The 12158-nt window shown below is 42.1% G+C and overlaps 2 protein-coding genes across 2 annotated transcripts in view; one reads left to right on the top strand and one right to left on the bottom strand.

Annotated features, from left to right (window-relative positions):
- The window catches only part of LOC117462109 (protein odr-4 homolog), a 7667-nt gene extending 7464 nt beyond the window's left edge, over nt 1–203 (bottom strand). Inside the window, 1 exon segment of the mRNA XM_071206303.1 lies at nt 160–203. The gene's annotated coding sequence lies outside the window, so the exon portion shown is untranslated.
- Nucleotides 204–763: 560 nt separating this feature from the next.
- Nucleotides 764–12158, top strand: part of tpra (translocated promoter region a, nuclear basket protein) — an 87975-nt gene continuing 76580 nt past the window's right edge. Inside the window, 1 exon segment of the mRNA XM_034103771.2 lies at nt 764–985. Within this exon segment, the coding sequence (XP_033959662.1) occupies nt 835–985 (151 nt within the window). The 5' untranslated portion in view covers nt 764–834.

Here is a 12158-nt window from a genome sequence, read left to right as displayed (position 1 = left end):
TTTAGCCTACTGGTTTTATTGACTTCATTAAGCTAACGTTAGATGGTGAGTTCCAATTGAAATTAGTTTTTGCAGCTTGAATTTGATGTTTTTCGGAGAAATGACCAGACAGAAGCAAAGCAAGACAGTGGGTAAAATATGAGCCAGAAGGCAGGATACTTGCTATTAATTCTGACAGCAGGCGATGGCTCGTCAGGATTCGTAAGCAGTGCAGAAAAACTCTAGTTACCACTATGCTTTGCGCAATGACGTATTTCCGTCGCACGACTCTGTCGTAGGGGTCAAGTTACACAAGAAAACGGAACATTGTAAATGTTTTCCAAAATAAAACTTCCAACAGTAACCCAAACACAAAAACGAGTTGTCAGCATCAGAGTCTCAATGCGTTACTTCGGTTTGAATCCATCTATCGAGGTACTTTAATTACGACTTTTAAATGTCAAAGGGCAGTTACAGTTAGGCTTAACTAAAGTAAAACACATTGCAATGTATTGTTACTATTATCATCATTGAAAATAGCAATGTTTTCCTTCAGTTTTTTTATATGAAATTGAATTTTGTTCCACATAAAAAACTGATGTTTTTACTCCACCAGTCATTTTAAATCATAGGTGCAAATCCTAGGCTAGGTGGCTTCCTGGTTAAGACACAGCGGGCTTGGTTGTCAACATGGTTGTCAATGATTACTTTATTTTGAAACTTTTCAACGCTTCCCGCTTAGAAGTGTGCTTTAAAACTCGGTTATTTCAGCGGGTTTGTGGACAGTGCGACAATCATTTAACCAGCGTTTTTGCAATTTATTATTAATATTCAGGAAGACCGGGATAGTTGGAGATGGCGGCCGTCCTGCTGCAGGTTCTGGAGCGGACAGAGTTGAATAAACTCCCGAAAGGAGCCCAGAACAAGCTCGAGAAGTTTGTTACGGAGCTGCAGAATGCTAACGAGGCGCTCAGGACACAGCACGAGCGCTTCAAAGCAGACAGCGGTAGGTAGCAACACTTTAGTAGAAAGTAATAAGCTCGTTAGTATGTATAAAGTGATTAAAAACCTCATGCCAAACTCCAGTATGATGTGAAGCTGTCTTCTGGTTAATTCGGCAAAAGGCAAATACATGTGTGTCCTCCTCAATGCTTAAATCTGCCAGCTAACGTTAGCTTCAGGGGCTAACTTTAGCAGACGACGCTGAAATTAGCTTTGAGCTATATACTAAGACATTTTCATAAAAAACTTTCTGTCAATTATTTGTCTCATTTATCAACATATACATACTTTTCATTTATCTGTCACCAACACCTGCCATAATTTCAGACCCTGCTCTTCCTCTCCTTCCCACCATTTGCCCTCATCGTGTTCCTACCTTTGCAGTCCCCTGACCTAACTGCCTACATACATGATCCTCAGTATCCCATTATCCATAGAGTTTATACTGTAGACCTGCACAGCAGCCCTGTCAGGAGCAACTCGGGAGATGTTGCTGTTTTTTCCGCATCTAGACTACATTAGACCTGGTCCTGATCTAAAACCACTAGACTCATCAAACACAACATAAAAGGTTGCACAGGAAAGTGGTCCATGCAGCATAAAAAAAAATAGGATAGTTTAAAATCACAATTATAATCAGGAGACATGATACACAGTATGGCAAATGACTGGGCTGCTGTGCAGGTCTACAGTATAAACTCTATGGATAACATAAATGGGTGGATAATACTCTTACAGTAAAAGTTTTGCATTCAAAATGTTACTCAAGTAAAAGTAGAAAAGTATTAGCATCTAAATATAGTTAAAGGGGACCTATCATGCAAAATGCACGTCTTTTATACATGAATATGTGTTCCAGGGAACTCACCAAGTGTCAGAAAACACAACCCTCTCTATTTCCCTCCATACCCAAATCTCTAAAAAAGGGGCTGCAACGGATCTGATACAGACTGATCCAGATTTGAAAACTGTCCTGACATCAGGACAGTGGCGCTACGACTATTGGTCAATTCTCCACCTATCAGGGGAATGAGAGGTTGGGCCACGGCCGGGCATTGCTACTCGAAAGCGCTGGAGACGCTGTAGTACATATGCCAGGCTTGTAAGTGGCGCTGTAGTCTGCCACCAAAGCAGCGAAGAAGACTTCCCTTGCATGGTTGCCCTTCTGTTTATTCTCCACTGTGGCTCTTTTTCTCCCTCCCCGAGGCAAGCGTTTGCGCCTCCTGCTTTAAAACAAATGAATAATGACTCTATATAATCATATGTAAGGGATAATGTGGAGCGACGCGGTCATTATGGGGAAAAGAACACCGACAGGCTGATCAGGAGCCCGACGCGAGGCGGAGGGATCTAGATCGGCATGAAGGCACATTATACAATGTGCACATTATCCCGCTTATTACATGGCCACATTCTCAACAAAGTAACGACATGACTCCCAATATTAATTGAAATGCTTTTATGGATTTAGAAAATGATTTTATTGATTTAAAAAATAGTTGTATGTAGGGATGGGTACCGAGCCCCAGTATTAAACGGGCCCCGGGGCTAAATTATTAAAGACCGTGGTACCGTTAAGCTCCGACGTTATTGGTCTTTTTATCGGTACTGGAGACATGTACAAAATATGTCGTATGTATTATTGCTACACAAACATTATATTGCAGTTTTAGTGTCGCCAACTCCGTTTCTAATACGCAAAAAGACTGCAAAATGCGTCCATGATTATTTTTAGTATTTTCGATCTCTCCAATCCAGTCGAGAGATCTCTCTCTCTCTCTCTCCCCCGCCTGCTTGGGCGGGGCAGTTTACACACACGGTGACGTTCAACAACATTAACCTTTCCGTTGGTCGCTTGTTAGCAGACCCTTCACACGATGGCAGAGCGAACAGGTACAGGCAGGGCCCATAGTGATGGAACTAAAATGGTAAATGTATTTAGGAACCTATCCATGTGATTTTAAGTGGGGGTGGACCTCGAATCCTCTAGGGGGGTCCGGGGGCATGCTCCCCTGGTAAGATATTTTTTTTAAATGTTGGAGTTATGCATCAATCTGGTGCATTTTGAGGGGACAATAAAGAGACAATATCTATGGGAACACCTATATGAAACAGAACTGTATACATTTCAATAATCATAAAATCATGGCCATAACCAATAACATCCCATTTCCAATATGAAAAAACACTGAAACTTGTTTATTTATTTTTGGTTCATTTATAGTTGTGAGTGTGTCTGTGCTCCTGAACCAGCCTCTCCTGTCTCCCCCTGCTCCTCTTTGAGGCAGCAGCAAAGACTAGTTTTAGCTCTCAACAAGTTGTAAAAGTGTATCTTACCTTTTTTCACCTAGTTAACTTTTTATTTTTTATAGATGCATATTTTACTAATCACTACCCTCTCAAATGGAAATATGTGTTTACATAAATGGTGACCAACCCGTTTGAGACCCACTGAGAACTTAGACTAAGTTAACTATCTAAACACTCAGAGAGTCCTTTACCTCACCTGAGCTGAGCTTATCCCGAGCTTGAATAACACACAGAGACCAATCAAGGGCTTTGATTTATGATCTGTATGACAGTGGCCATGTCGGGAGGCCACATCATGTAGACAGCCAGGCACCCGGTGTGAGGCAGGCCACTTTAGGCCATCGGGAAACCCCCCAGTCCTCCCGATGGCCAGTCCGGGACTGGGTACAGGAGGCGTAAAGCGAGGGATCATTGTCCACAAGTTAATCGATCACAGATGGCGTCGTGGTCACGGACAAATAAAAAAAAAAATATATATATATATATATATTGGCGGCCGTTAATATACCTGGGCGGCCCACCCAAGTATGGTCTATGTGTGGGAAACCCTGTATGTTATATAATGATTGATCATTAAAGTGTTCTCAAAGCTGGTAAAGGTGCAGCTAGTTTGAATGACATTAGTCGCGTTCACACCGCAGTACTTTCCCCACTTTAGTTCCGATATAGTTCCGAAATGTCGCGTTCACACCAAAAAGATTCGGAACAAATGTGTTCATCAGAACCTTTTTACCCTGCTAGAGAGCAGGTACTTTCGTGGTAGAAAAAGGTTCCTATGTCTGATTGGCTGGGCGGATTGCAAACCACGGCCCGTAAAACTCCCAAAAAGTTTTTTTGTGTAGCCGCAAGGGGTGTAACGGTACAGACTCTTACAGTTGTGTACCGAACGAATATAACGTTAAACGTAAAAAATTGAGAACGTGAACAATAGTGCTGGGGGGAAACGATTATTTCGAAAACGATTATTTCGAAAACGATTATTTCGAAAACGATTAATCGGGCGATTATTTGATCGATTAGTCGACTAATCTAACGATTATTTTTCTGTTGTTCAATTCATAAAAAACGTAATGTAAAAAAAAAAAAATTTCACAATACTGTGTCTCAGGGGATCTTAATATTTAAGAACCTATTAATGTGTTATACCAGATTAACGGAAATAATCTCAGTTAACTGACGATACAAACCATGTTTACCAAAACAAAACACAAGTCTCATAAGAAGCATCTAAATCCTCTAAACCATCTAAACCCCTGAGCGAAAAATGCTAACGGACATTGGCACAGAACTCAAGATAAAAGTACCCTTATTACTTATCGTAGCTGCACATACAAGATATCAGATTAAAGCTGAGACTCCACAGATTATGTAGGTATATAGTAGGGGTGTAACGGTTCACAAACATTTCGGTTCGGTACGTACCTCGGTTTTTAGGTCACGGTTCGGTTCGGTACGTTTTCGGTACAGCAGAAAAAATTATCACAAAACATAACATATTTTTTTTTTATTATTATTAAACTGTGAATAATGTATTCACTCAAATAAATACAAAATAAAATAAACATTAAGGTGCAGCATTTCGATGAACTGAAATAATCTATATTTGAACTTTACTGTACTAGTACTCACAAAACATAAACTATTAGTTTTGGGTTTTTAATTATTATTAAACTGAATATTCACTCAAATAAATACAAAATATAATAAAATAAACATTAAGGTGCAGCTTTTCGATGAACTGAAATAATCTGTATTTGAACTGTACTGTACTAGTACCTAAGCAGCCAGTTTGACATTATGACTTGCTTGTCATTGTATTTTCATGTTTTTTTAAAGAAAGATGAACTTGTCCACATTGCTTGCGGAAAGGGCAGATCTGCTGGCACTAGCAATGTCTCCTGCTGTGGAGAACACCCTCTCGCTAGGGACAGAGGTAGCAGATACAGCCAGGTAGCGCTTTGCTACCATGGCAACATAAGGATATTTGGCGTTTGTAATAGCTTTGGCTCGGTCTGAACTTTTTGCGAGTGGTGGAGGCTTAAATGCTAGCGGGAGTTGGGTTAGCACTTCAGCCTTTTTTCTTTTGGTACCGGTGATATTCACGTTCGGGGGATGCCTTTTCAAGAGTGTGCAAGTTTGATGTATTGCCAGCCGCGTAACCAATGTTAGTTGAACAATGCCGACAAACAGCTTTGGTTCGGTCCACCTGTCTTTGTCCGTCATCCTTGTACGTAACTGCGAAACCAAAATGTTCCCAAACCGGAGACTTCAATGATGCTGGAGGATTTTCGAGCTCAACTTTATCTGCGTTCACCATTTCGACAGTTGCTCAAATTACTGGCTACATTTGAACGCATCCCTCTGACCAGCTCGTCCAATGAAATGACTTGCTCGCTCTATGATGCGTTGAACACAATGGGAGCAAATGACTCTGAATGCTGCGACGCAGCACCTGAGAATGCTTCCAAGAAGTTGTTCACGTTCTCAATTTTTTACGTTTAACGTTATATTCGTTCGGTACACTTCGGTACACACGTGTACCGAACCGAAGGGCCCGTACCGAATAATTTCGGTACGGGTACGTGTACCGTTACACCCCTAGTATATAGTATCATCACTGAGTGATCCGAACTCGCGACAGGGGAAGCAAATACAGTCATCACAACACGTACCTTTACAGAGCTTCTAGGGAGATCGTCTCACCACCGTAGCTGTCAATCTGATCAAAAGACTTGTTCAATGGCATTCAAATGAGAAAAAACGCAGCTGAATCGGTTAATCCATAGGTTTTTAACGTCTATGTATAAAAACATGATTGAATTTATAATCCATAATTCCATTTTAATGTAAAAATCGTAGAGCAAATGCTAGCTGCTAATGGTAGCCACCACAGCTAGAACTGCTTGTTGCTGTGGGTGACCCACGTGTGTGTGTGTGTAGCGACGCGTCGACGCGGAAATATGTTGTCGCTACAGCACTAGTGAACAACTTTTTGGAAGTAATCTCAGGTGCTGCGTCGCAGCATTCAGAGTAATTTGCTCCCATTGGGTTCAACGCGTTATAGAGCGAGCAAGTCATTTCATTGGATGAGAGGCATACTATGAGAGCTGGTCAGAGGGATGCGTTCAAATGTAGCCAGTAATTTGAGGAACTGTTGAAATGGCGAACGCAGATAAAGTTGAGCTCGAAAATCCTCCAGCATCATTGAAGTCTCCGGTTTGGGAACATTTTGGTTTCGCAGTTACGTACAAGGATGACGGACAAAGACAGGTGGACCGAACCAAAGCTGTTTGTCGGCATTGTTCAACTAACATTGGTTACGCGGCTGGCAATACATCAAACTTGCACACTCTTGAAAAGGCATCACCCGAACGTGAATATCACCGGTACCAAAAGACTGAAGTGCAAACCCAACTCCCGCTAGCATTTAAGCCTCCACCACTCGCAGAGAGTTCAGACCGAGCCAAAGCTATTACAAACGCCAAATATCCTTATGTTGCCATGTTAGCAAAGCGCTACCTGGCTGTATCTGCTACCTCTGTCCCTAGCGAGAGGGTGTTCTCCACGGCAGGAGACATTGTTAGTGCCAGCAGATCTGCCCTTTCGGTAAGCAATGTGGACAAGTTCATCTTTCTTTAAACAACATGAAAATACAATGACAAGCAAGTCCTAATGTCAAACTGGCTGCTTAGGTACTAGTACAGTACAAGTACAGATTATTTCAGTTCATCGAAATGATGCACCTTAAAGTTTATTTTGTATTTATTTGAGTGAATACATTATTCAGTTTAATAATGATTAAAAACCCAAAACTAATTTATGTTGTGTGAGTACTAGCAGTGTTGTAGTCAAGTCACCAATTCACGATTCCAAAGAGGCTTCTCAATTCTTAAATTTCCCCTCCTCGACTCCCCTCCTCGAGACTTAGTCCCGCCCACAGGAGATGCGAGCGGAGGACCGAGGAGAGAGGAGGGGAAGCAGCAGACGTTTAAAGAAATGAGAACTCCTCTCCTCTGAGCGGTCATATTAAAGCGACATCCGTTCATTATGACGTGGCAACAGCTGCATCAGCTGTCGAGTGTTTTGTCATAGCGCTGTATTTTATAATCTCTGTTAGATCAGCTGAACATTGTTCCCCCACATATTTACTTTGAATTCATTGAGAGTGCGGTATAATGAGACAATAACAGGCTACAGATGCGGACACACACACACAAATATATTTATATAAATATATACAATTTTTAAAGTATGAGAGCACTCTCATAATAACGTAACACAATCAGAGACTGGATATATTCCCCCCTATCTCTGGTCGCTGAAATGGGGAATTGAAATTGTGGGCCAAAAGTTGTATTTGCAAGTATTAAAAGTAAGCAGAGGTAGGGTTGGGAACCATTTCGATTCCAACGGCATCATTTAGAAATGTGAATTTCGGTTCTGCTTTTCGATGCCTGAGGAAATGTTTCTCGCCGCTCTCCGTAGCCTACTGTATGACTGCGGCGAGGCGGGAAATGTAGCGTTGTACCTACACTTCCTACAGCGTAACCTGAGACCAGGGCCGGACCGTCGCACTGGAGTTATAGATGTTCGCCTAGGGCGCCAGATCTGTGGAAGCGCCGCGCTGACAGCTCTGGGAGGGAAATTGTTGTTGTTGTTATTAGCATAGCTGCTCTAACGGAAGAAGATGTTTCTACAATGATGTGGAGGAGAGTCCTCTCCAGTCAGACTGAGGCTGATAACTTCAGCTCAGTGAGGTAAAGTACTCTTGAGTGTTTAGATAGTTCACTTTAGTCCAAGTTATCTCAGTGGGTCTCAAACGGTTTGATCACAATTTATGTAAACACATATTTCCAAGGCTCTCCTTTATAATTATTGGGATAAAACAGGTTTGAAATCATTCCAATGTAAACTATAGGACAGTACACCAGACATATCGTTTTAAACTGGAGATAAAAAACGATGCATAAATAGTAAAATAAGATATGAATGAACAACAAAAATGTATTTGTTATTGGCTATGGTTGGTTACTGGTTATGTTCACATACTTATTTGATTATTAAAATGTAAATGGGTGTTTAGTAGGGATTCACGATATTGGTTTTTTGAAACCGATACCGATAACTTCCTGGTTCTCAAGACCGATAACACATTTTTTTTTACGCCACTAATTATTTTAATGCGATTAACGCATGTGTATTTTTTGTCCTTGGCCGCCCCGTAGTTTCAGAGCGCATCGAGTTTAAAATACCATCTACAAGCTGATGCTGACAGCCCCGCTTGTGGCAGACCACACTTCCACGCTCACCGGCAGGCACCGACTGGCCATCGGGAGGCCCCGCCCTCTGTTTAGCGGGCTGCAGGAGCTGCATGAGAAACTGACGTGCTGTCAGGAGAGAGAGAGAGGAAAAGAGAGGATCCGTTTCTCGTGTTATTATTCAAATGTAATGTAAACTTCTGAATAATGTACGTTATCTACTACAAGTAGTTTGTTTGAATGTAATAATTATGGTGTTTGTTGTTTGTGGAATCATTTATTGAAAAATGAATCTGAATTTTTCGATCTGTTACGATTATAAACTGAAGCAATATAAAAATGAGCCCGTGAACTGAGTTTTAAACTGAAGCATATCTGCTCATAGTCCGGTAATTACCTGCTAACGGAAACTCTGCTACACAACTATTATTATTATTATTATTGAAATATGACCGGTAAGTTTCAAATTAGTCCGGTAAAATAAATTCTGCCCGGACATTTGACCGGCGAGAAAAAATCCTAGCGGAAACCCTGGTGTGTATGTGTGGCCCGAGCGAGAGAGATACCTTACGTGCATTGTTGTTGTTAGCATCTGGTGCTAGCTAGCTGCGCTAACGGATATAAGGAGCTGTTTAAATGAAAACAGAGGAGCGACATTTCGCCACAACTGCGCCGAGCACTTTACTTTATGCAGGAAGCCAGACAGTGGGACATTGTAGAAGTCAGCACACTCAGCACGGATAGTGCGCAACATGATTGCAGCTCCGGTTCGAGCATATGCCTTGAGTTGCACATAGCTCCAACGCGCGCACACACACACACTTTGTATTGTATTATTGTCTTCGTACGCTTTTAACACACCATCGTAGCGATGGCGATGTTTCAGGTGACTGATCAGGTTCGAAGTATTAGGGAGCGCTGGATTTGAGAAGAACTCCCCTCTTCCTAAACCACTAATACCACAGTACTGGCAAAACGGGAGGAGCCGAGTTTCTCAAATAGATGTAATTTTTTTGGTGGAAGAAGAATGTATCATTTTTTTACCCCTCAAAGAATCGGAATTGAGAACCGTTAAGAACCGGAATCGAAAAGTAGAATCGGAATCAGAATCGTGGAAATTCAAACGATACCCAACCCTAAGCAGAGGACACCAAACCAACTGAGACCCGTCTGTCCGCCGCATCTACGCACTGTACAACACACACCTACACACTGTACCACACACACCTACACACTGTACCACACACACCTACAGCTCCTAAAGCATAATCAGGCAACAGCCGTTGTGTATTTTATTATGTGAAGCACGAAATGGTTTTAGAAAAATATCGACTCTTTGTTTGTAGATATCTACTAAACTAAAGCAAATAGAGTATGCCTGTTATACTGAGTGATATACATTTTACACACTGCTCTGCTTTCTGCATGGACCTCACAGCTGTTCTCACTGTAAACATCGCGTTGCGATGAGAGCAGTTTCTAAAATAATATCCAGGGGATGCATGCAGAGCTGTCATTGGCTGAGATAAGTCCGGCCGTGCGTCACGCCTCCACCGTTCCCGGAAATACATCCGCGGAGGAGCCGTGGAGGAACCATCAGTGTATCCTCGGTTAGAGCTCCTCCAGAGAGCCTTCTCGACGCTCGATCCTCGGGTCCTCGTGTGCATTTAGAGAAATGAGATGTCCTTCAAAATGGCGCGCTGAAATTCAATTCCGGGTCACTACCGGAGGAGTCGAGGGGGGGAAATTTTAGTATTGAGAAGCCTCTCAAGTCGCTCTCGAGTCACCACTCTTCGAGTCCAAGTCCGAGTCACCAAGTGAGAGTCGTAGTCGAGTCCGAGTCACCCAAGTAGTGTCCGAGTCTGAGTCATCATTACCTGTGTCCGAGTCACCTAAGAAGAGTCCAAGTCCGAGTCACAAGTCTTCATGTATTAATCTTCGTGGATAAATGTGTTGAAATGTAGCTGCTCCTCTACATTGCTTTTATCCTGTCATGTTATACTAATCTGTCTATTGAACTGCTGTGAAGCGAGTTTGGCTACTATTCTTGTAATAGGTGCTATACAAATATAAAGCTTATTACTAATAATATTATTATTATTATATAAATAAACTGTATTTAAAATGAGTTACCTTTTTAGAGAAGTGATTATATTTGTATGCCAATATTTTCCTATGGTAAAGTTTTCGTTTTGCACTTTTATTTTTGATAGTAATAAGATCGGGACTCTTATTTTGAAGGAACTTTTACCGTTAAATCGGTTTACTAGTAAAGATTTAGCCCCAGAAAGCACATGGCTACTTAGCATGCAAAATGACTTCATTCTGCATGCTAAGTAGCCATGTGCTTTGGTGTTATCAGCTGAATCTTTATTTATTGATTAGATCGCGTTACTCTGATGATAGTGTTCAGACAGCCTATATGTCTGAACTCGATCCTTAGAGTAATGTGTTACGGAGCCTTCTCTTCAATATTGTTTCCACATAACGAGCATTTTGTGCTGCTCTTTTCCAATGTGGAAGCAGAATGTGTGAAAGCATACAGCACGATGCCGGGTGTGTCTCTAGACATCTCTAGACTAGAATAGTGGGGCCCAGTACGTGAACTCGCCTCGCAGGTGCACACGCCAGGATAGAGGACATCAGACTCCAGTGAAAACTTGCTCGAGTCAATGTACAAGTCGAGTCCGAGTCATCGTGTGGGGGGGATTCACGAGTCCAAGTCAGCGTATGCGCTAATTCACGAGTCCGAGTCCAAGTCATCGTGCGCGATAATTCAAGAGTCCAATCCGAGTCGCGTCAATCATTGCGCGAGGTCGAGTCACGAGTCCCGAAAATCGGCACTCGAGTCAGGACTCGATTACTCCATCTCTGAGTACTAGTACAGTAAAGTTCAAATACAGATTATTTCAGTTCATCGAAATGCTGCACCTTAATGTTTTATTATATTTTGTATTTATTTGAGTGAATACATTATTCACAGTTTAATAATAATTCAAAACCCCCCAAAAATATTTTATGTTTTGTGATCAGTTTTTCTGCTGTACCGAAAACGTACCGAACCGTGACCTAAAAACCGAGGTACGTACTAGGGATGGGAACGATTAATCGAATATTCTAAATTATTCAGGTATTCGAATAATGAGTTATGTATTTTTTTCTTTGGGAGGGATCAAATTGAATGATTCAATGTATACGACTATGCCATAGCAAAATGTGTTAGGTCTAAAGGTGTGTTTTGCTCCGCTCACCGGCCCCTCACAGCGGGCAGAGCTGCAGGTGCTGATCTCTCTCTCGCGCGCGTCCGGTTATACTTCACTCGCGTTTATGTCCAAATCCATCAGATCTAGCTAGTTCTAGCCAATGATACGGCTGCTGCCCCTCCCTACACGCAGATCACGCAGACCCAAACCTCATCTTAGGCCCAAATGTGGAGCAAATGAGCTCCGCAGCCGTTGCGAGGTTCCGGCGCTAACAGTTCATGAGCTTGCTCCCCCGCCCCCTGTCAACACTCGCGACACGTGGCCAGCCTAAACAACAATAAGCGCTGCTTGGCAACCGTGTGGCGGCAAAGTACATAGACATTTTGACAGGAGAGATTTTACCAGT

The sequence above is a fragment of the Pseudochaenichthys georgianus genome, chromosome 17 (genome assembly GCF_902827115.2).
Source record: "Pseudochaenichthys georgianus chromosome 17, fPseGeo1.2, whole genome shotgun sequence".
Lineage (NCBI taxonomy): Eukaryota > Metazoa > Chordata > Actinopteri > Perciformes > Channichthyidae > Pseudochaenichthys > Pseudochaenichthys georgianus.
Note: the sequence above shows the minus strand (reverse complement) of the source record. Positions and strands in the feature narration are given on the sequence as shown.